This window comes from Pygocentrus nattereri, chromosome 12 (genome assembly GCF_015220715.1).
Source record: "Pygocentrus nattereri isolate fPygNat1 chromosome 12, fPygNat1.pri, whole genome shotgun sequence".
Lineage (NCBI taxonomy): Eukaryota > Metazoa > Chordata > Actinopteri > Characiformes > Serrasalmidae > Pygocentrus > Pygocentrus nattereri.
In genome coordinates, this window is record NC_051222.1 from 39,083,176 (window position 1) to 39,107,175 (window position 24,000).

The 24,000-nt window shown below is 40.6% G+C and overlaps 1 protein-coding gene across 3 annotated transcripts in view; it reads left to right on the forward strand.

Annotated features, from left to right (window-relative positions):
• Positions 1 to 24,000, forward strand: part of LOC108412244 (proto-oncogene vav) — a 58,811-nt gene that overhangs the window by 16,559 nt on the left and 18,252 nt on the right. For 2 of the 3 annotated variants that reach the window (XM_017684171.2, XM_017684174.2), the window contains exons 3-17: positions 987 to 1,103; positions 2,237 to 2,295; positions 4,535 to 4,600; positions 4,883 to 4,991; positions 5,369 to 5,464; positions 5,552 to 5,620; positions 6,917 to 7,020; positions 7,221 to 7,320; positions 7,444 to 7,539; positions 10,189 to 10,257; positions 11,728 to 11,814; positions 18,085 to 18,170; positions 19,370 to 19,505; positions 21,506 to 21,615; positions 21,737 to 21,838. In XM_017684171.2, coding sequence (XP_017539660.1) covers positions 987 to 1,103; positions 2,237 to 2,295; positions 4,535 to 4,600; positions 4,883 to 4,991; positions 5,369 to 5,464; positions 5,552 to 5,620; positions 6,917 to 7,020; positions 7,221 to 7,320; positions 7,444 to 7,539; positions 10,189 to 10,257; positions 11,728 to 11,814; positions 18,085 to 18,170; positions 19,370 to 19,505; positions 21,506 to 21,615; positions 21,737 to 21,838 — 1,406 coding nt within the window. The remainder of the gene's footprint in view (positions 1 to 986; positions 1,104 to 2,236; positions 2,296 to 4,534; positions 4,601 to 4,882; positions 4,992 to 5,368; positions 5,465 to 5,551; positions 5,621 to 6,916; positions 7,021 to 7,220; positions 7,321 to 7,443; positions 7,540 to 10,188; positions 10,258 to 11,727; positions 11,815 to 18,084; positions 18,171 to 19,369; positions 19,506 to 21,505; positions 21,616 to 21,736; positions 21,839 to 24,000) is intronic. The other variant, XM_017684173.2, reaches the window with a different exon arrangement.

The window sequence follows — 24,000 nt, forward strand, 5'->3', positions numbered from 1 at the left end:
AACGTCAAGCTTTTAGCAAAAGCAGCTACATAACAACAAAATGAGCTCTTACAAGCTTGGCATTGTAACAATAGAAGAATCCTATTTTGGTGCTAAATGGAACCCTTTGCAAAAAGGTTCTATGGAACCATCTACAGAACTTTATCCATCAATCTGAATGAATGTGTTGTATATGGTTCTATACAGCACCAAAAAGGGTTCTTCTATTGTTTACAGTGTCAAGCTTTTAAGAAAAGTAGAACCCTTTTTGGTGCTGTATAGAACCATTTTTAAAAACATTCTACATAGACATTTGTAGAATGGACATTTTCTTTCTTTCTTTCTTAAGTACTTTCTTTCTTTTCATTGATATTTAATGATTATTAGTATTTTTGCTTTTGAACCATTTCGTGAGACATCAGATTTCTCAGCTCTTTGAGCTCCTTTCATCTGGAAAGGACGCAGTCTTTTCTTCTCATCTCTCTGTACACACTTGGAAAGATGGTTCTTTAAAGGTTCTTCTCATGGCAGTGAACCAAGAGTTCTATGTAGAACCATTTGCATGCTTAAATGGTTCACTGCCTGGTGAAATGGTTCTTTAGATTCATAGAGAATGTGTTCATAGAGAGTCATGGTTGTTTGTTAGGCAGTGGCTAGATCATTGCTTTTGTATTGATAGGTAGTTGCCATGGTATTCTGGGTGGTTACTAGGGTGTTGCAAAGCACTTGCTAAAGCACCTAAGGCAGTTGCTAGGGTACTTTTAAGTGGATGCTATGGTGTTCCAGGTGGTTGCAAGGGTATTGCAAGGTGCTTGCTGTGGTTTGTGTTTGAGAGAGGGGATGCTAGGCGTATATGTCCTTGTGTGCTTGTGTGAGTGTGTTTGTACATTGTATCATCATTGTACATTTGTACTGTGCATTTAGTGTATTACTGTGTAATAACTATGCAACTACTATGTAATTACATTGCAAATTCACCTGTTATTAAATTGCTTGTTTCTGTGCAGTTCCTGTGTCTGAAGAACATCAGAACATTTCTGAGTGCTTGCCATGATAGATTTGGGATTAAGAAGAGTGAGCTGTTCGAGGCCTTCGACCTGTTCGACGTACGAGATTTCGGCAAGGTCTGAGAATTTTTTCATTCAAAAATTCAAAATTAAAGCAACTATTTCTACCTCATGTCAGTATTCCCTAATGATTAATTGGAGACTACCTACATAAGGACGTTATGATGCCTGTAAAAACACGCAATAGGTATTTATGAGGCAAAGCATCAGCATCTGTGAAAAGCTTATGCCAAATGACATAAGATGTTTTCTTAAATTAATAACACTGCATTGACATTATGCCCGACAATAAGCCTGTTATAAGGCATCATATGCAGTGTGCTTCGTTGCACTATGCATGGGTTGCCCTATTTACAGATAGTCCCCATTTACATTGCCTTTAAATAAAAGATTTACTTTATAAAAAAAAGGTTATATCATGCTTATGCATGTGTTATGGAGTCCCTGTGTATGTAGCCTTCAAATAAATCTTTGCTTAATAAATTATCCAATGTTTATGCATGTGCTATGAAGTCCCTACATGTGTAGCCTTCAAATAAATGTTTCTTCATAAAAACTTTATTGAATGCTTATACATATGTAATAAAGTCCATATGTATGTAGCATTCAATTAAATGTTTTTCTTTATACATATGTTATGTGAAGCTTATGCATGTGTATCAAGTCCCTATAAACATAGTCTTCAAATGAAGCTTTTCCTTCACATATATGTTATCTAAAGCTTATGCATGTGTAATAAAGCCCCTATGTATGTAGTCTTTAAATAAGTATTCCTTTACAGATGTTATATAATGCTTATGCATGTGTAATAAAGGTCCTGTGTATATAGCATTTAATTAAATGTTTTACTTTATACATACATTATCAGATGCTTATGCATGTGTTATTAAGTCCCTATATATGTAGCTTTCAAATGAAAGGTTTCCTTTATAAATATGTTATCTGATGCTCATGCATGTATAATAAAGACCCTGTGTATGTAGCCTTCCAATTAAATTTTTGTTTATAAATGTTATCCAATGCTTATGCATGTGTTATAAAGTCTCTATGCACATAGCTGTCCTTTATAAGTGCATTATATGATGCTTTTTCTAGTTTTATGCATATATTCTTAATCTAAAGTGTCACTGAAATTCCAAAATAAACACTTATTCCTGCTTTATGTCACAGTTATTAATGCTCTCTTGCAGGTGATCGGTACTTTGTCCATTCTGTCCCAAACCCAAATAGCAGTTCAGAGAGGTTTCAGGTGAGGACATTACACATCCACTCATTTTTGCTTTTCAACAAAAAATGGAAACTTATTGCTGTGGAATGATGCTTTATAACAGTGTTATAAAAGGAACAAATGTCAATCGTGAGTTTAAAGGCATCGCGTCATGACAGTGTTATTTAATTCATAAAAAAGCACTCAATAATCATCATGTCACATGAGGTGTTAATAAGCACTCAAACATTTTATAAATATATGATTCAATGCTTCTGCATGTGTTATAAAGTCCTTATGCAGGATGCCTTCAAAGTTTTTCTTTATAAATACTAATCCAAATTACCCCTCATCAGTTCGCAGTGACACTGTGTGATGAGCTGTTTTCTACAGTAAAGGACATTTGTCTGATCATTTGTCTGAACCTTTGTCTGATGATTTGTCTGACCATTTGTCTGAACGTTTGTCTGGACATTTGTCTGATCATTTGTCTGATCATTTGTCTGAACATTTGTCTGAACGTTTGCCTAAACGTTTGTTTGGACATTTGTCTGGACGTTTGTCTGGACGTTTGTCTGAACATTTGTCTGAATGTTTGTCTGACCATTTGTCTGATCGTTTGAACATTTGTCTGATCATTTGTCTGGACGTTTGTCTGAACATTTGTCTGGACGTTTGTCTGAACATTTGTCTGGACGTTTGTCTGAACATTCGTCTGAATGTTTGTCTGAATGTCTGACCATTTGTCTGATCATTTGAACGTTTATCTGATCGTTTGTCTGAATGTTTGTCTGAATGTTTGTCTGATCCTTTGTCTGAACATTTATCTGATCATTTGTCTGGACATTTGTCTGATCATTTGTCTGATCGTTTGAACATTTATCTGATCATTTGTCTGAACGTTTGTCTGAACACTTGTCTGGACATTTGTCTGAACATTTGTCTGGACGTTTGTCTGACTGTTTGTCTCAACATTTATTTGATCATTTGTCTGAATGTTTGTCTGAACATTTTTCTGAGCGTTTGCCTGGACATTTGGATGTTTGTCTGAACGTTTGAACATTTGTCTAAATATTTGTCTAAATGTTTGTCTGATTGTTTATCTGGACGTTTGTCTGAACGTTTGTCTGAACGTTTGTCTGGATGTTTGTCTGGACGTTTGTCTGGGTTTATAGATGACAGTTATAAACCACTGTTTGAGGTGAACGTGTGAGGATTAGGCATGCAGCTAGCACATTAGCACCATGCTAACTGGTGGGGTATACACTTCCATTATTTGTTAGCTTCATTAGCCTCATAGCTCCTGTGCTAAAACTAAACAAGACCACCTTCAGACGCCAAGCATGTCGTGTCTGATGGAGGCAGAAAATCAAACAAATTAAATATTTTTTGCTTAATTATCATAATGTGGATGTGATTTTACGTGTTAGTATGGAAGTGTGGATTTTCTGGATTGTTAGGTTGAGATAACAAAAGTTAGTTATTTTATTAATTTGAGATGACAAAAGTTATCTTGAGATAATAAGTTAGGTAATGAGGTGGTTATAATTTTCTGGATTGTTTTCTTGAGATAACAACTCAATAACTAAAATAATTATCTTGTTATAATGAGAAAATAAACATTTTCTTGAAATAATGAGTAAAAATAATGAGTAACAAAGTTGTTATCTTGAGATAACAAAAGTTGAGCTAATGTTATTTTGTTACATCAAGTTAACAAAGTTGTTAGTTTGAAATAACAAGTTAATTATCTTGTTATGTCAAGATATCAAAATTATTGTCTTGAAATATCATGTTAGTTATCTTGTTATCTTGATTATCTTGAGTCAAGATAAAGTTGTTAGTTTGAAATAACGATTTACTTGTCGTGTTATCTCGAGATAACAAAAGTTATTGTCTTGAGATAACGAGTTAATTATCTTGTTATGTCAAGATAACAATGTTGTTTACTTGAAATAATGAGTTAGTTACCTTGTGATCTTGCGATAACAAAGGTTGTTGTCTTAACATAATGAGTTAATTATCTTGTTATTTCAAAATAACAAAGTTGTTATATTGAAATAATGAGTTATCCTGTTATCTCAAGATAACAAAAGTTATTATTGTGTGATCTAAGAATAACAAAGTTGTTATCTTGAGATAACGAGTTAATTACCTTGTATAACAAAAACAATCCATAAAACTACAGCAAAAGCTTGCAGCCTCTCTGGACTTCCGGGTGTTTGTTTCTGGGAGTAAAATCTCTGTAATTCCGGCATTAATGTGTGTTTTTACTCCATAGGCCTTTTCCTGATGAAGTGTGTGTTGGAGATGATGACATCTACACCGGCCTCTCAGACCAGATAGAGTGAGTCGGAGCTCGTTTTCATGACTGAAGCCAAAGAAGAACCAACTTTTGGTTCTCCGAAGAAGCTTTTACGTGACGATTCATTAGAGACTTTTCTGTAAATGAGCTGTGAGCATGAAGAACCTTCTTAGCTTAGCTTAGCTGTCTCTCTCTCTCTCTGTCTGTCTCTCTCTCTCTCTCTCTCTCTCTCTCTCTCACTCTCTCTCTTTCTCTCTCTCTCTCTGTCTCTGCCTCTCTCCCTGTCTTTCTCTCTCTCTCTCTCTCTCTCTCTCTCTCTCTCAGTGACACGGTGGATGAGGATGATGATCTGTATGACTGTGTGGAGGATGAGGAGAATGAGGGAGATGACATTTATGAAGATTTGATGAGGACGGAGGAGCCGCCAGAGACAGTGAGACACTCACTCACTCACTCACTCACTCACTCACTCACTCACTCACTCACTCACTCACTCACTCATTTACTCACCCACTCATTCACTGGTTCATTCACTCATTCATTCACTCACTGACTCATTCACTGATTCATTCACTCACTCATTCACTCACTGACTCATTCACTCACTGACTCGTTCACTCACTCATTGAACCATCCACTGATTCATTCACTCACTCACTCATTCACTCACTGACTCATCCACTGATTCATTCACTCAGTCATTCACTCACTCACTCATTCACTCATACATCATTAGTTCTGTTTTTATTCAACTGTTTTAAATTGTATGAGGCTTGTTATCTGTGTAAGAGCTGCTCTGTGTTCCCTCAGCAGCAGAAGGTTGAGGTGGACAAGAGGAGCTGCTGTCTGCAGGAGATCCAGCAGACTGAGGAGAAATACACACAAACACTGGAGTCCATACTGCTGGTACATTCAGCCTGTATATGACCACAGTGACCACAGCGCAGGTCAAAACAGGCCACCATACTGACCACAATGTCCTTTGTTTTTCAGCACTTTATGAAGCCACTGCAGGCTTTCCTCAAACCCAATGACATCGAGAACATCTTCATCAACGTAGAGGTAATGCAGTCATCCTCTCATTCATTCACTCATTTATTCGTTCATTCATTCATTTCAGTTGGCATTGAAATAATCAAGGCCTTCCCTGAAAAAGACGTCGTCTGGACGGCAGCAGATGTTGCTAAAACATGTTTATATCATTCAGCTTTAATGGGGCCTTCACAGATGAGCATGTCGCCCATGATCACTAATGCCCCCCTAAACCATCATGAATACTGGCTTTAGAACTGAGCACTGATAACAAGCTGAGTGGTCTTCAGCCCGGAGGACACAGTGTCCATGATTTCCTAAAAGAATTTCCATTGTTGATTCGTCGGACCGCCGGACACTTTTCCACTTCCCCTCAGTCCATTTTAAATGAGCTCGGGCCCAGAGAAGGTGGCAGCATTTCTGGATCCTGTTTATATTTGGGTTCTTCTTTGTGTTTTAGAGTTTAACAGCATTTGTGGATGCAGTGATGAACTGTGTTCACAAACGGTGGTTTTCAGAAGTGTTTCTGAGCCCATGCAGTGATTTCCACTACAGAATCATGTCTGTTTTTAATGCAGCGCTGCCTGAGGGCCCAAAGATCACGGCCAGCAGATACTGGTGTTCAGCCTCGTCCCTCACAGACAGAGATTTCTCCAGATTCTCTGAGTCTTTAATGATATTCTGCACCGTAGACGATGAAAAGCAGAAGCTCTTTGCTGTTTTATGTTGAGGAACGTTCTTCTTGAGCTGTTGCTCTATTTGATGGTGCAGTCTTTCACAGAGTGGTGACCCCTCCTCCTCTTTACTTCTGAAAGACTCTGACCTGTTACCAATTAACCACCAGGTGTTTTTTTAGCATCACACAACTTTACCAGCCATTTCTTCCCCTGCCCGTCCCAACTTTTTTGGAACACTTTGCTGCCATCAAATTCAAAATGGGCGAATAAACAAAAATAAAATAAAAACAAATTTCTTAGTTTTAAATTTTGTTGTCTTTGTACTATTTTCAATTAAATATAGGGTCTAAATGATTTGCACATCATTGCATTATGTTTTAATTTACATTTTGCACATCTTCCCAACTTTTTTGGAAACAGGGTTGTATTTATTTAGCTTTTGTATTTGATTTTTACACAACTTGAAAATGCTAAAAACACCTTCTACATTAGCTTCGCATAGTGAGTGTTCTGTCTGTTTAAACCAAAACCATTCTTAGAGATAGTATTGCACTTCATATATAATTACCCTTACGTTTATTTTTACCTTTGTTCAATATTTATTTCTGTCTATTTTATCTGTCAAAGCTGTGTGTTTGTGTATCTACAGGATCTGGCCGGTACTCATCGCTGTCTGCTGAAGGAAGTGCAGAGTTCCATATCGACGTACGGTGCAGAAAACCTCTACCAGGTTTTCATCGATTACAAGGAGAAGTGAGCACATCTTTGGGTTGTGTTTTTATTTATTTCACACTTGATTTTAGTTTAACGCTTGGTAGGAATATCTGTAAACCTTCGTGAAGTGTTTATCTGTTGGAATTTAGTTTCCAGGGCATTGAGGTGTTGACCTGTGCAACACTTTGAACCGAACGCCAGTAGTCTGTCCTTTTCTAAGCACACCGTTATCTTGACAGGTTGCTGCTGTACGGTCGATACTGCAGTCAAGTGGAATCCGCCACAAAACACCTGGACAAGATCGCCAGCATGAAGGAGGACGTCAGAATGAAACTAGAGGTACCTAAACGAAATATACACAGAAACCACTCGCGGTCTCACTCAGACATACCCACACACACCTGTTAGCGTGGGCATGAATGCATGCAGTAATTAGTACCCCCCTCCTACACTTCACCACAGGAGTGCTCTATGAGAGCCAACAGTGGCCGATTCTCGCTCAGAGACCTGCTGATGGTGCCCATGCAGAGGGTACTAAAATACCACCTACTGCTGCAGGTAACACACACACAACCACATACACACACACAGCCAAACACACACCCCCATATACACACACAACCACATACACACACACAGCCAAACACACACCCCCATATACACACACAGCCACACACACACACACGCCCCATATACACACACAACCACATACACACACACACACACAGCCAAACACACACCCCCATATACACACACATCCACATACACACACACGCCCCATATACACACACAACCACATAAACACACACAGCCAAACACACACCCCCATATACACACACAGCCACACACACACCCCCATATACACACACAGCCACACACACACCCCCATATACACACACAACCACATACACACACAGCCACACACACCCCCATATACACACACAGCAACACACACCCCCCCATATACACACACAACCACATACACACACAGCCACACACACCCCCCCATATACACACACAGCCACACACACACCCCCATATACACACACAGCCACACACACACCCCCATATACACACACAGCCACACACACCCCCCCATATACACACACAACCACATACACACACAGCCACACACACCCCCCCATATACACACTCAGCCAAACACACACCCCCATATACACACACAGCCACATACACACACAGCCACACACACCCCCCATATACACACACAGCCACACACACACCCCCATATACACACACAGCCACATGTACACAAACAACCACTGTATACACACAGTCACACAGTCTCTGGCTAATTTGTGTCTCGAGTGTCAGAGGTGAGAGTCCAAGTTGAATCTGGAGTCAGGTTATGAGTCAAATGGTCTTTATTGCCATTCCTCAAAATAACACGCACTGGAATGAAATGTTGTTCTTCAGGCCCCAAATACACAACAGCAGTGCATTACATGGCCTACTTGGAGTGCAGATATTATGTCAAAAACTGAAATGAAGATGGGCATCATATGTAAACCACTTGCTCCAGTACACAGAAGAGGCTCTAGAGGCCTGGAACTTTAGCTTAAGTGTGATTATGTATTATTTGTGGGTTACACTTCATTTGGATAGTTTGCTTTAGATACTTTGTACTTTCAAGGTACATTCAAATAAATATCTTTTAAATTGACCTTAATTAGCTTTAATTAGCCCTACTTTTATTATACTCTTATTAGCCCTATAATGGGGAAATTTAACAACCTCATTGTAACAGATACGTGCAGTGAAACATTACATACGTACGAGTGAACACACACTTCTGTCACATACTGTTGGTTCAGGGGACCTTCCGGTCACAGAGCTTGCTCCCTAACCTCCAGCCCATGACTGCCCCTAATCCGAACATCTGTAGATACTCTAAAGTGGACTATCCAAATAAAGTGAGATCTATTTGTGTTATTCTCCGTCGGTGAGTGGGTTTAGTTACAGTTGGTTTGTGTCCTATAGCTTCGTCCGGCTGTTAGGTGCCTTTTTTGTTGGTGTTAATAAGAAGCACGGGGCAGTTGTGAACTGGAGGTTAGGGAACCAACCCTGTGAACGGAAGGTTGCTCTGAAGGGTTAACTCTGGAAAGTATAGTCCTAACATCTACTGTTGATAGACTAAGACTACTTCGTTGGTGTGAGGAAGGCTGGTCCTCCTGACTGGCTGGTTATTTTCTTCCTCAAACCGTGAGTAGAAATCGTTCCGTGTGCCTGGGAGTCAGGCATCACTGTTACAGGTATATGATGTCACTTTCTGGTCAGTGATGATCAGAATGTCTTGCTACTTATGCCATGTGTCTCTGGTGTCTAGAAAGCGTCTGTAGATTGAGGCAATGAGATGCAAATTTGATTCAAGTTTCAAGTCTTTGTGAATTGAGTCTTGAGGTGTGAGTCCAAATTGAGTCTAATTCTCTGGAAAGCAGGTCTGAGTTGAGTCTTGAGTGAATTGTGAGTCTGAGTTGAGTCTTGAGTCTCTGAGATAAGAGTCTGAGTTGAATCTCAAGTCTCTGACATATGAGTCGGAGTCAAGTCACGGGTCTCTGAGGTGAGTCTGAGTTGAGTCTTGAGTCTCTGAGATAAGAGTCTGAGTTGAATCTCAAGTCTCTGACATATGAGTCTGAGTCAAGTCACGAGTCTCTGAGATGTGAGTCTGAGTCTTGAGTCTCTGAGGTGTGAATCTGAGTTGAGTCTTGAGTCTCTGGTTTTGGGAGTCTGACTTGAGTCAAGTCTTTGAGATTCAACTCTGGAGTGAATGAGATTCAAATCCAATTCAAGTTGTGAGTCTTTGAGATTTGAGTCTCGAGTCTAAGTCTCCGGAAGGTCTGAGTTGAGTCTTGAGTCTTTGAGATGTGAGTCTGAGTCTAGTCTCGAGTCTCTGAGATATGAGTATATGTCTTGAGGGTCTGCAATGTGAGTCTGAGCTGAGTCTCTGATTCTGAGTCGAATCTTTAGTCCCTGGGTTGCGAGTCATTTGAGGACGTGTTGTGTCACAGGTCATCTAACGTGATTCCAGTATAACTCTAATCTCCAGCTCAGGAAAAACATGCATATGTACAAACAACCATATACTCATATACTCCCACCACACACTAATACTGGTATACACACACACACACACACACACACACACAGAGACACTCTACTGTGTATAAATTGTCTTTGTTTTGTCAGGAACTGGTGAAACACACCGTTAATCCCACTGATAAGGAGAACCTGCGCACTGCACTGGACGCCATGAGGGTGAGAATGTGTTTGATACATTTACACAACTGTTCAAAAGTTTGGTATCACTTGCTGTCAGTAGAACCCGAGAGGGAGCATGTTATCATGATCTAACATCACATACTGGTTATAACTCCCTCCACGAGTGCTCTACTGCTTTAATACAGCACTTAAATAAATACAGTAAGAAATGAATAAACTGGCCGTGAACGTGGCGTTTAATATGTTTTAATGTTCAGTTCCTTCCTCCTAATTAGAGCTCCTTAACGAGCAGCTCGTTGCTACGTCAGAGTAACGAGCTCCGCCCACTCGCCGCTCAGCCGGCAGTTCGTTCTCCAGCTCCTTACACTAAATTCCCAAACTGTCGTCACCACTGAGCAGCTTTTCAGTCGGCAGCTGTGACAGAAGAACAGCTGAACAACCTGGAATCAGCCAGACATGAACCCAACACCATTCGCCAGACGTGTCTGATCTTCAGAGTCGGACCGAATCAGACTGAGCCATAAAACTGACCCAATATCAGGTTCAGCTCAGTTTGGTCAGTTTGTCCAGATCAGTATTAATGTTGTTTTGTTCCAGCCGGTCTGTAAAGCTTCTTACAGCCCGTTTAGTTTGGCGAATGGTGTTGGGTTCATTTCTGGCTGATTCCAGGTTGTTCAGCTGTTCTTCTGTCACAGCTGCCGACTGAAAAGCTGCTCAGTGGAGACGACAGTTTGGGAATTTAGTGTCGCCTCGTCTTCAGAGTCGGACCAAATCGGCTGTCGGTCAGATGTGATCTTAACAGTGTCCGTTTTCTGTTTGAAGTACAAAGTCGTCAAAGTTGTTGCTTAGCAACGGCGTCTCAGCAGAGTGATACAGTTTTGTGAAAAACCTGTGATGTCATGGTGAAATATCAGCACAGATAGAGCGTTTCTAAACCAATCAGCTTGCGTGGCCGGAGCCAACCATTGTATAAACAATAATAACATTCAAATGCTATAAACTACTCACCCAAAGGTGTTTTTAGACATTGTATTCAATATTTCAAGAACTCTGGGAAAACGGATTAAATGATAAGTGAGATTTTTACATCCGATCTCCACTTTTGAAATATGACGAATTCAGGACATTCATTTCATCAGAATTTCTTTCCAAATGTTTAATATATTAGAACTTCATCGCTGATATTTCAGTATTTTTTTCTAAACATTTTAGAATCTCCTTCAGCTCCAGTCATCGTGACGTTTTTTTTAAGATGAACAGATCAAAATAATTCTATGCATTTGCTGCATACCGGATTGATTTAATATTACAGGAAATATTGATTATCATAGCTGAATTCTACTGTATATATCTGATAAATAAACATATAGAGTTTGCATTTATATTTTCTCAGTTTTTAGAGATAAAATGAGGTGCATAGAGACAGATATATATATGTTCATGAAAGATGTGTTCAGAAATGTTGGACTGTTTTAACGGATGTCCTCTTGCTGTACGTCTCTGTAGGATCTAGCGCAGTGTGTGAACGAGGTGAAGAGGGATAATGAGATCATTCGTCAGATCACAGCCTTCCAGCTCTGCATTGAGAACATGGTAAGAGCTGGAAATCAAAACTAAAGGCCCTTTCACACCAAGTACGATATTATCAGGAAGAAAAAAGTTGTGCTTTTAACGCAGTGGAACCTTCACATCTAGTCCAATTTCACGAGAGAGCAGACCTAGATTTAGAAACAGTCACAGTGTTGTACTGTGGTACTCCTTGTGATTCCCCGGGCTTTCAGCTACACTCATCAGCTGAAGAGTATGTATAGATATGTTATGTAATAGAACCAAAACAAAGGAAATTTTAATTTTGCCATCATTGATTTCAAAATAAATTAACTGAGAAGTCTTTGTGAAAATGTAAGTCCACCCCTGGATCCAGAAATTGGTACTGCCCCTTCGGCAGAAACGACTTTATGTAGGTGTTTCCTATAACCGTCTCCCAGTTTCATCTATTAGAAGAAATATTTTGCATATTTCTGCATGCACAATTACTTCAACTAAGAAATGTTCGAGTGGCTTCTCACATGTGCAGCCCGTTTCAACCCCCCCGACAGCATTTTAATGAGATATGACTGGGCCATTCCACAAACCAAAAATGACATTTCTTCCTTTTGAGCCATTCCTTGGTGGATTTACTTGTGTGTTTGGGATCATTATCCTGTAGGAAGGTCGTCAGCTTCAACTCTTTTCTCACATTCTCCTCCAGCACTCTTTGGTATGAAAGAGAATTGATAGTTGATTCTATGACTGCACCTTCACCACCATGCTTTACAGCTGGTATTCTCCTAATTAAATTCTGTCTTTGGTTTTGCCCAAACGTGGCCTCTGGCACTGTGGATAAACAGCTCTACGTCTATCAACGTCCATAGCACATTGTTCCAGAAGTCCTGGTCTTTGCCTTGATATCGATTGGCAAACTTTAGTCTCGCTTTATTGTTCTTTTTAGACAGCAAAGGCTTCCTCCTCATGCACCATGTAGGTCAAATTTGTGCAGTCGTGATGCATGCACTTTGACATCAGTGTACATCGGTTGCAAGAGCTACCTGCAGACCTTTGATGAAACTGTGGGATTCTTAAAGACGTTGTATTGAGGTGAATTTGCTGATTGAAAACCAGACCAGATGTCTGAGGTTTAAATGGGGTGTACTTACTTTTTTCCACATAAGAAAATTGCATTAGTATTTATTTCAATTACATGAGTAGTGACAAAAATGATCATTTTTAGGTGTCACTTGTTGCATTATATCACCTTTATATATCAACGCTGTTCAAATGAAGACTTATCTATGTGTCCAAGTATGCTGAATAAGTCTAACCTTTTGGGGTGGACTTACTTCTTCACATCACCATATAGTACACCATGTACAGTATGCAAAAGAAAGAAGTGAAAATAAGCACATTTTAATGCACAATTACTGTTTATATGCCAAATTTAATGTCCTGGAAAGATAATAAAACATCAAACGAGGCCCAAACAAAAGTTATGCCACATTTTAGATGTTATATTTTATTTTATTCCAATATGTCAAACTCTACCAGCCTTGCCTGTTACTGTAAAACATCATTACCTGTCTGTAAAGCACCTTGAAGTGCCACAGGTGTGAAAAGTGCTCTATGAATAATGATATTGTTAATAGAGATATTATTAAATATATCATTAACAAATAAACAGAATTTGTGCAATGAAATTTGCAACAAAGGCCGTATTTAAATGTGTTCTCTGTAGAGGCCATGTCACTTATTTTCCCTTACAAAATCAACAAACCATCATTTTCAAGGCTGTTGCATGTGTCTGAATTGTTTATGAAGTTAGCATGTTGCTTGCTATTTAAAAGCTTTTGTGCTCCACTATAATCACGGAGACTTGTGATTGATTCCCATTTGCTTGGACTACAATCAACCATGACAACGGAGCTCTGATTGGCCAGCTTCATTTGTGCTGTGCAGAAAATTGAGCTGGCTTGAATTGAAAATTTGTAGCCCATCAGTTTCAAATATAAAAATGCTAATACATATTTGGATATAATGCAATTGATGTGCACTTATTTGCTAACGTTCCATAGGTGCGTAACCACACGTCTATTATTATTATTATTATTAGACCCACAACGGGGAAATTCCACCTCCCCATTTAACCCATTCGTGCAGTGAAACACCACATACACACTAGTGAACACACACACTAGGGGGCAGTGAGCACACTTGCCCGGAGCGGTGGGCAGCCCTATCCACAGCGCCCGGGGAGCAGTTGGGGGTTAGGTGTCTTGCTCAAGGGCACCTCAGTCATGACTGTCGGCTCTGTTTATTGAAACGGTGACCTTCCGGTCACGAGGCTGGTTCCCTAACCTCCAGCCCACGACTTCCCAAAACCGAAGGACTTCCCTGACTGGTAATCGAACCCGGGCCACAGCAGTTAGATCGCCTAATCTTAGCCACTGGACCAACAGGGACAGTGGTAACAGCAGTTTAACTCACTGGTACGTCCAAAGTGTGAACCTAAAACTAACTCATCCAGTCTGCATTGTAGCCCATGTAGTTACTGACTAGTCAGTCCTAGCATGTATTAAGTCTGGGATTTTAAGGGGTTAAGACGTTTTATAGAACAAGTCATGGCGTATTTTGGCTTTGAGTTCTACAGGCCTACAAACAAACACAAAGCAGCAAACAAGCAGTGACATGTTACTGTTTTTATAAAAGCCAAAAATCTGCGCCGCTCTTTGTGTTGTTTTCTAAAAGTGATGTTTCCAGAGCAGATCACTGAAGAGACGCCGTCTGTTTATAGTTTAGAGCCCAGATTTGGGGAAAAACGGGTCGACTTTCAGTAGAAAAACAAACTGAGTTCAGCTTCTTTTATTATAAGGGTTTAAAATGACGTCACCGTCTATTAGACTGGAGAGAAGAGCTACAGCCTCATACGACGCCCAGCTTCTGAATGGAGCTTATGGAATATGAACGTTATGAAGAACATGACCAAGAGTGTTTTGGAGCCACCATGCTACATTATACTTTCCCAGTTCCTCAGCTGTGTTCACTTTCAGGTGCACAGTATGATGCCATATTCCAGTTGGTCCACACTGATAGGCTCCAGAGTCTTCTAAGACCTCACCTTGTTAAACTGCCCAATATGTTGTTTCCTGGGCCTCAGGAAGCCGTAGATGTGTTTACAGTATGAATGAATGGGCTTTCTGAATGAGGAAGCTTTAGCTGATCTATTGGATTTCATTCACAATATTGGGAAGAGTTTTAATTCAGTTTTAATAGAGCAGAAACACTCCCATCTCCCAAATAAAAATCAGCAGGCGACACTTAACTTTTCTCAGGACTGACAACTTAAAGAGAATTGATTTTTCATGTAATTAGCTGGTTGAGATGCAAACAGAGTCGTTCTGAGCGGTTTGGTGTGCTAGATAAACTGACTGAGTCAGAGCTGCTCACAGTAGTGGTGATGGGAACCAGACGTCCCTCTAAAAGCTCCTCACAGAAAGATCCTACATGAACTGGTTCTGAATTCACTGCCTGATGACTGAGACGCTGTTTTATGAGAGTTTAGAGAACTTCAACTCCATTCATGGTGGAGGGAGACATGCAGGGCGCTGTGCGGCAAAATAGTCCCCAAAGAAAACTCATTATTCCAGATTTTCCACTGTTTTCCATCATCAACATTCCATATAAGCTCGGAAGCTCTCATCACCACCACTGTAAAGACATCTGAACCTTTTCACACCCAAATCCTCTGAATCTCTCTGTTTACATCTCAAACACTGAAGTATTGAGGATTTTTTTTTTACTCAGTGAATTCCTCTTTAATAACCTATCAACTTCCAGCTTTGGTGAGGTGGCCAATCATATTTCAGATAGTATAGCGGTAAATAACATAATACGTTTCTTTTTGCCTCACAATATCCGGCATGTCTCCGCCCACCATGAATGGAGTTGAAGTTCTCTAAACTCTCATAAAACAGCGTCTCAGTCATCAGGCAGTGAATTCAGAACCATTTCATGTAGGAACTTTCTGTGAGGAGCTTTTAGAGGGACGTCTGGTTCCTATCACCACCACTGTGAACGGCTCTGACTCTAAGTTTCTCTAGAACGCAGCGTTTCAGACCAAACCGCTCTGAACGACTCTGTTTATATGATGCAGAAATTGTGAAAAACATGTGAATTCCCTTTTAATTCAATCCATATTTGAGATTTATATGCCGGCTGCCTTTGGATGTATCGATAGTGCTTCAAACCAGCAAGTTACAATGAGAGCAAAGCATGCATGCACCTGCTTAGGGGACGGTTATGTAGAAATGCACGCTTCTCATTGGTCGCTGGAATCCACCATCCCCTTTGAATGTTTTTTTTTCCTGTAATTCAACTTCTGAGTACAATGACAATGAGCGTAATTCACCGAGATGATCAGTTATTTGAGCTGAGTGCACAGCAACACGTTGTTGGACGTTAAAATTGCCCATAGCAAAGTATAAATATAGACTATAAACATATCTACAGTACACATTTTTAATACCGGCATATTTTGTTGATTATATTGAAGTGAAAATAAGTTTTCTGTGGTGAATATGGCATTTTTCTGCTGATCTGTGTGCACGGTTTCTATTTATTCTTATATATTGGAAAAACAAAAAAAATTTAAACATAAAGGGTGCCAAAACTTTTGCACGGCCCACATTGTGTGTCTTACTTCTCCCCCCAAAATGTTAAATTCAGCAAATGAACAGTAACTGTGCATTAAAATCAGCAGAAGTGTGTTCTCCATGGAGGAGGTGTTCGCTTGTTCTGACCTAGGACATCAACAACAACTTAGAATTTGACCGGGGGTGCCCAAACTTTTGCACACTACTATATGTGCACCTAAAAAAAAACAAACGAAAGGAGAGATATCAGTAAAGTCACACGTGTATACGATACGATGGCGCACTTTCACAAGCGTCTCAAATGGCCACCGGCAGTTGTGTTGCGCACTTGAAACCTTCACACGGTTCAGAAGTGATCGATGTATCATGATTATCGCTTATTGGAATGATTGATCAGGTATCGTTTCATTTAAACACTCCAGCCAGACATGTATGAACCGTTCCATGCTCTCCAGATCTTGCAACATGCGAATGTTTGCAGAGCACGACGCTGTGCAGAGGCAGGTAACCACAGTGGGGTTGTTTCATTCTGACTGAACTCGGCCCTGAACTACTGATATTGCTCTTAAAGCCATAGTAGAAAAACCAGCTGTACCCTGTTCCCCTCTGAATACAGTCAATCAGCCAAGGCACGTTTTTTAGGTTTAACACTGGAGCTGCGAGGATAATGTAGTTAACAAGTAATAGACGCTTAGACTCCGCCAGCTAGCATAACAGATTAGCAAATCTGCCTCAAACCGGGTGGAGTTCAGCATCTCTAATAGACTTAATTCTGTGGTTTCTGACACCATATTACTCTACAAACATGACCTAAAGCATGTTGGCATAGATAAAACAAAGCAGCAGCCACCCTGAGGCCTGTACCTCTGTCCACTTAGCCTTGTTTAGCTATACTGGACACATCTTTAGTTTTAGCACATCAGCAACAAGGTCAATGTGGCTAACGAGTAATAGAAGCTTACTAGCGATTAGCATGGTGCTAACTGCATGACAATCACTTCATTTCAGAGCAGGTGGAGTTGTTCAGTCTCTCTAATAGACTTCATTATGTGGTTTTAGACACTATAAACATGGACTAAAGGACGTTGGCATAGATAAAACAAAGCAGCAGCCACCCTGAGGCCTGTACCTTTGTCCACTTAGCCTTGTTTAGCTGTACTGTACACATATTTCTTTACTTTTTTTCATGTGAGTTACAAGGTTAAAGTGGTTAACACGTAATAGAAGCTTACTAGCAGTTAGCATGGTGCTAACTGCATGACTAAATCACTTCATTTCAGAGCAGGTGGAGTTCTTTAGTAATCTCTAGTAGACTGATTTTGTGATTTCAGACAGGCTGTTGGCTACAAACATGGACTAAATTCAACCTTCCAAGTGGCTTCTACTGTTTTTAATTATGCTACTGCACCTGTGCCCATGTTTCTAGATCAGCCAGTCATACAGTGTCAGAAACCACACAGCTAATGTCATTTCAGCATTTTGCGGCATGTGTGGGATCGTTTGGACAAGCAGTTAGCATCATGCTAATTCACGAGCAGTACATTTGCCTTGTAGCTTCAGCACAAAACTAAAGAAGTTAATTTCAGACCCCAGGCGTGTCTTGGCTGGTTGACTACATTAGAGTAGGTTTTATGACATAGATTAAATTACATCCTTACTTCTCTTCTTGTGCCCCCAGACTCAGTCCCTCGCTCTGTTTGGGCGTCCAAAGATTGACGGAGAGCTGAAGATCTGCAGTCCAGAGAAGAAGTCCAAACAGGACAGGTAAATGTGAGGGTTTCTACCAGTGGTCCTGGAGATCTACCTTCCAGTGGAGTCTAGCACCAACCTCAATCTGCCACACCTGCTAGAGCTGATTGTTTGGATCAAATGCATTATTAGGGCAACATTATAGATGCATGTTGGACTTGCTTATGTAGTCACTGTCATAAGAAAACCTCATATCTCCAAAATGGGCATTTTCAGAAGGAGAAAGTGTTAAATGTATGTAAACGTGATGAAGATGGGGAGGAAGATGTGGGTGCACGATGCAAGTGCGAGTTGTTTTAAACCAGCACATTTTGACAGCATTGACAAGAAAAGGAGAGGCTACACTGGAACACCAAACAAGGAACAAACAAACAAACTAGGGGGAGGTTTAAACAAAGGGGCAGTGATTAGGACCAATCACAGTCAGGAGGAGGTCTCAGAACAAACGACACAGTGATTAGGACCAATCACAGTCAGTGATTAGGACCAATCACAGTCAGTAGGAGGTCTCAGAATAAACAACACAGTGATTAGGACCAATCACAGTCAGGAGGAGGTCTCAGAACAAACGACACAGTGATTAAGACCAATCACAGTCAGTGATTAGGACCAATCACAGTCAGGAGGAGGTTTGGAGACTGTGGCTCTGTCTAAAAGACAGGAGGCTGAGCTGGAGGTGGCGGAGATGAAGATGCTGAGATTTTCGTTGGGAGTGACAAGGCTGGACAAGATTAGAAATGAGCAGATCAGAGGGACAGTGAAGGTGGAACAGTTTGGAGATAAAGCCAGAGAGGCCAGGTTGAGATGGTTTGGACATGTGTTGAGGAGGAATAGTGGATATATTGGGCAAAGAATGTTGGAGATTGAGCTGCCAGGTAGAAGGAGCAGAGGTAGACCTCAGAGAAGGTTTATGGATGTAGTGAAGGTGGACATGGAGGTTGGTGTAAAAGTAGAGGAGGCAGTAGATAGGGCAAGATGGAGGCAGATGATCCGCTGTGGCGACCCCTAAAGGGAGCAGCCTAAAGAAGAAGAAGACAGTCAGGAGGAGGTCTCAGAACAAATGACACAGTGATTACGACCAATCACAAAAAAACTAAGGAACTAAGGATCTAAGGAATACAAAATTATCTTTTTTGAGCAACAATGTATTTGTGTATCTATTTCAGAGTTTTTTGTTCACATTCATTAAAGTTTGTGTGTGTGTGTGTGTGCAGGTATGCGTTCCTGTTTGATAAGGCTCTGCTGGTCTGTAAGAAGAGGAGTGGAGAGAGTATGGAGCTTAAGGAGCTCATCGACCTTCAGCACTTCCAGCTCAGAGATGAACCATCAGGAGATAAAGATCACAAGAAGGTTCCTCACCAGCTCCTCTACTCCTCACCTTCATCTCCATCTCTTTACTCCTCAACTTCATCTCTATCATCATCTCCGTCTCTCTACTCCTCACCTTCATCTTCTTCATCATCTCCGTCTCTCTACTCCTCACCTTCATCTTCTTCATCACCTCCATTTCTCTACTCCTCACCTTCATCTCCATCATCATCTCTGTATCTCTACTCCTCACCTTCATTTCCATCATCATCTCCATCTCTCTACTCCTCACCTTCATCATTTTCACCAAACTTTTCATCTCCATCTCTCTGTTCCTCACCTTCTTCTCCATCATCCCCATCTCTCTACTCCTCACCTTCATCTCCATCATCATATCCGTCTCTCTACTCCTCTCCTTCATCATCTTCACCAAGCTCTTCATCTCCGTCTCTCTGCCCCTCATCTTCATCTCCATCATCATCTCCATCTCTCTACTCCTCACCGTCATCATTTTCACCAAACTTTTCATCTCCATCTCTCTGTTCCTCACCTTCTTCTCCATCATCCCCGTCTCTCTACTCCTCACCTTCATCTCCATCATCATCTTCGTCTCTCTACTCCTCTCCTTCATCATCTTCACCAAGCTCTTCATCTCCGTCTCTCTGCCCCTCATCTTCATCTCCATCTCTCTACTCCTCACCTTCATCATCTTCACAAAGCATTTCATCTCCATCTCTCTGCTCCTCGCCTTCAACTCCATCATCATCTTCATCTCTTTACTCCTCATCTTTATCATCTTCACCAAGCTTTTCACCTCCATCTCTCTACTCCTTACCTTCATCTCCATCATATTGCTCAACTTCATCTCCATCATCATCTCAGTCGCTCTACTCCTCAATTTCATCTATGACATCATCTCCATCTCTCTACTCCTCATCTTCATCCACGACATCATCTCTGTCTCTCTACTCCTCAACTTCATCTCCTTCATCATCTCCATCTCTCTACTCCTCATCTTCATCCACGACATCATCTCTGTCTCTCTACTCCTCAACTTCATCTCCTTCATCATCTCCATCTCTCTACTCCTCACCTTTATCTCCATTATCATCTCTCTCTACTTCTTAATCTCTATCATCATCTCCATCTCTCTACTCTTTACCTTCATCTACGACATCATCTGTCTCCTTACTCCTCACCCTCATCTCCATCCTCATCGCTCTCTATTTCTTCATATCCATCATCTTCTCTGTCTCTTTACTCTTTACCTTCATCTACGACATCATCTCTGTCTCCTTACACCTCACCTTCATCTCCATCATCACCTCCGTCTCTCTACTTCTTCACCTCCATCATCATCTACGTCTTTCTACTCTTTACCTTCATCTACATCACAATCTCTGCCTCTCTACTCCCCACCTTCATCTCCATCATCATCATCTCCATCTCTCTACTCTTTACCTTCATCTACATCATCATCTCTATCATCATATCTGTCTCTCTACTCCTCACCTTCATCTCCATCTTCATCTCCGTCTCTCTACTCCTCACCTTCATCTACATCATCATCTCCGTCTCTCTACTCACCTTCATCTCTATCATCATCTCCGTCTCTCCACTCCTTACCTTCATCTCCATCATCTCCGTCTCTTTACTCCTCACATCATCATCATTTCTTTCTTCATCACTGATCTTCTCATCTTTACATTTCTTTTTCCTTTATTACGGCATCTCTTCTCTTTATGTGTCTTCATCCATACCTCGACCATTTTTCAGTTTTATCTTTTCTTTTATCTTCTCTTTTCTTCTCCTTATAATCTATTCTTTGTCACTCTCTTCCCTTTATCTTCCTGTTCAACATTCTTCATTTTGATATTTTTCATCATCCTTTTGTCTAGTTATTTTCATCTAGCACTTTTTCTTCTCAAGTTTATCTTCAACTCTCTTCTCTATATATAATTCATATTGATAATCATGTATTTTTACTCAGCTTCTCTCCAAACTCAAATTGTGTTGAATATGTTTATTTTGTGTGTGCACAGTGGACACATACGTTCCTGCTGATGGACTCGTACGGTCAGGGCGGTTATGACCTATTCTTTAAGACGCGGGAGCTGAAGAAGAAATGGCTGGAGCAGTTTGAGATGGCTCTGTGAGTGAAACATCTCCATCATCTACATCATTTCCCAAACTTTGTTCCAGTAAGAGCTGGTAGGAAATTGTTGGCCAGTAATTTGAAAGGTTTCTGGATTCTTAATGGTGATTGTGTGCAGGTCCAACTTGTGTCCAGACAACAGCACAGCTAACGGTCATGACTTCCAAATGTACTGCTTTGATGACACCACTTCCTGCAAAGCCTGTCAGATGTTGCTCAGGTAAATAGTCAGGATTTCTTCTAACTATCCAGCTTTAGACTAATCATTTAAACAACAATAGAACTGACCAAGTTTTCCTCTCTTACCCCAGATGTGGAGTTTGCTTCTTTAGTTTTTACCACTGGAGCAATGAGGCTAGTGTAGCTAACAAGTAACTGAAGCTTATACCCCACCTATTAGCGTGGTGCTAACTGCATGCCTAAATCATCAAACAGTTGCCTTAAACAATGCAACAGTGGTGGACGAAGTACTTAAATCATGTGCTTGAGTTAAAGTAGAGACACCCAAGGTAAAATATTCCTCCAGTAAAAGTAGAAGTTCCTCCCTTTAGACCTCCACTTGAGTAAAAGTACTAAAGTATTTCCCTTCAAATGTACTTAAGTATAAAGTAAAAGTACTAAAAGAGTAATTCTGGCTCTGATGTCCTGTTATCATTTTTATAACCAGACTGGCTTCATGAACTCATTTCAGGTGAAAGTCCTCCAGCGTCTCTCTTGGTAAACCAGTCTTTTAATAGAACGTCATTAATTAGTGACGCTGACGTCTATTAAAATAATCAGAAGCACAAAACACTGAAGGTAAACAGTTTCCATCAGGGAGAACCGAGTGGCTCTGAAATCACTTTTTACACACAAGCAAAGTTTCAGTTTCAGATTTATTTACAACTTAGTTCCAAGTTTAAGTTGAATAAAAACTGGCTTTAAACTCAGGATCACAGATGAGCTCCTTTACTATGTTGATCTGTAGGCGTCTGTTCATAAACATAAACCAGCCCAAACTCATTTACTATAAAATGAAATGGTGTTTGTAGAAATTCAGAAAAAAGCCGCATCAGTCTCGACTGCATATGTGGACATATTTCTATATTGTGCTCTATTTACACAAAGTTAGGTTAGTTCATCATTTATGTTGAACAGACTCTCCCAAAGTTTTACGCTGCTGCGCTGACGTTGAACCGCGTGCTGCACTGGGTCGGTCTGACCAACAGGTCAAAACCAGCTCTAAACAAAGTGACCGCTGGGCCCTGATTGGTGCTCTGGCTTTGCGCTTCTTTCGTTTTGACATGTTACGTTTTTATACACACAGAAACCAAAAGGAATGACAGATTTCTCAAAATGTAGGAGGAAAAAGTCGGATATTAGACTCTGAAGTGTAGTGGAGTGAAAGGAAAAAGTCGCCTAGAATGGAGAAACAGATACACCAAAAAATACTACAGTACAGAAAAAAGTACAGAAACTAATTACAAAAAGTACAGAAACTAATTACATTTACTCAGTTACTCAGTTACTGTCCTAAATTTCATCAAAGATTTTGTTTATATATAGATGGATGCTGATTGGTAGGGTTAAAGCTTTGTGGGGAAACTGTAAATTAGATTTCAGTGCTACTGCTACTATATGGTCTTTCACATGCCTTTGTGGAGACTAATCTTCTGGTAGAATTCAAATCTGAATAATTTATGGCAGATCTGGGTCAGAAATAAAACTTCTGGGAGATTAATAAGTTGGACTTGAACTTTGTATGTTATAAGTGAGTTAAGTATACAGTTATAAACACAAGAGACAGTAGATCCCAGAATTTAAACCAGTGGTCTCCAGCCCTGGTCTTGGAGAGCTACTTTCCTGCAGAGTTTAGCTCCTACCAGTATCCAATAAGAGCAGCCTTGTTCTTAACTCTAACCAAACTGATCCAAGTAGACAGAGACTTGGGAAGATGTTGATTAGCTGCAGCAGGTGTGGCAAACTGGTTGGAACTAGGCTCTGCAGGAAGGTAGCTCTCCAGGACGAGGGGTGGAGACCTCTGGTTTAAACGCTGGGAGGAGGCAAACCCCTGCTCAACAGAGCAGGATAGGAATCTTTGTCATAACATAGTAAACCCCTGCATCATTTATTCATATATTTATTCTATTATTACCTAGTTTTCTCTCCAGTTTAGTTGAGGCCAGTTCCACCTAGCTGGGAGACCACATAATGCTACCAAGCTGGAAGGGTGAAGGCTAGCACAAGTTTTCTCCAAGGCACGCAAAGCTCTAGGGCACCTTTTCAAACTGGTGCTAATGCAACGTTATTGGACCTCAACACACTTGGAGGAGAGGGCCTACTGCTTCTCCTGGCCACAAATGGCTATGGGATCACCTTAGAGCAATCTTACAATGATAGGGA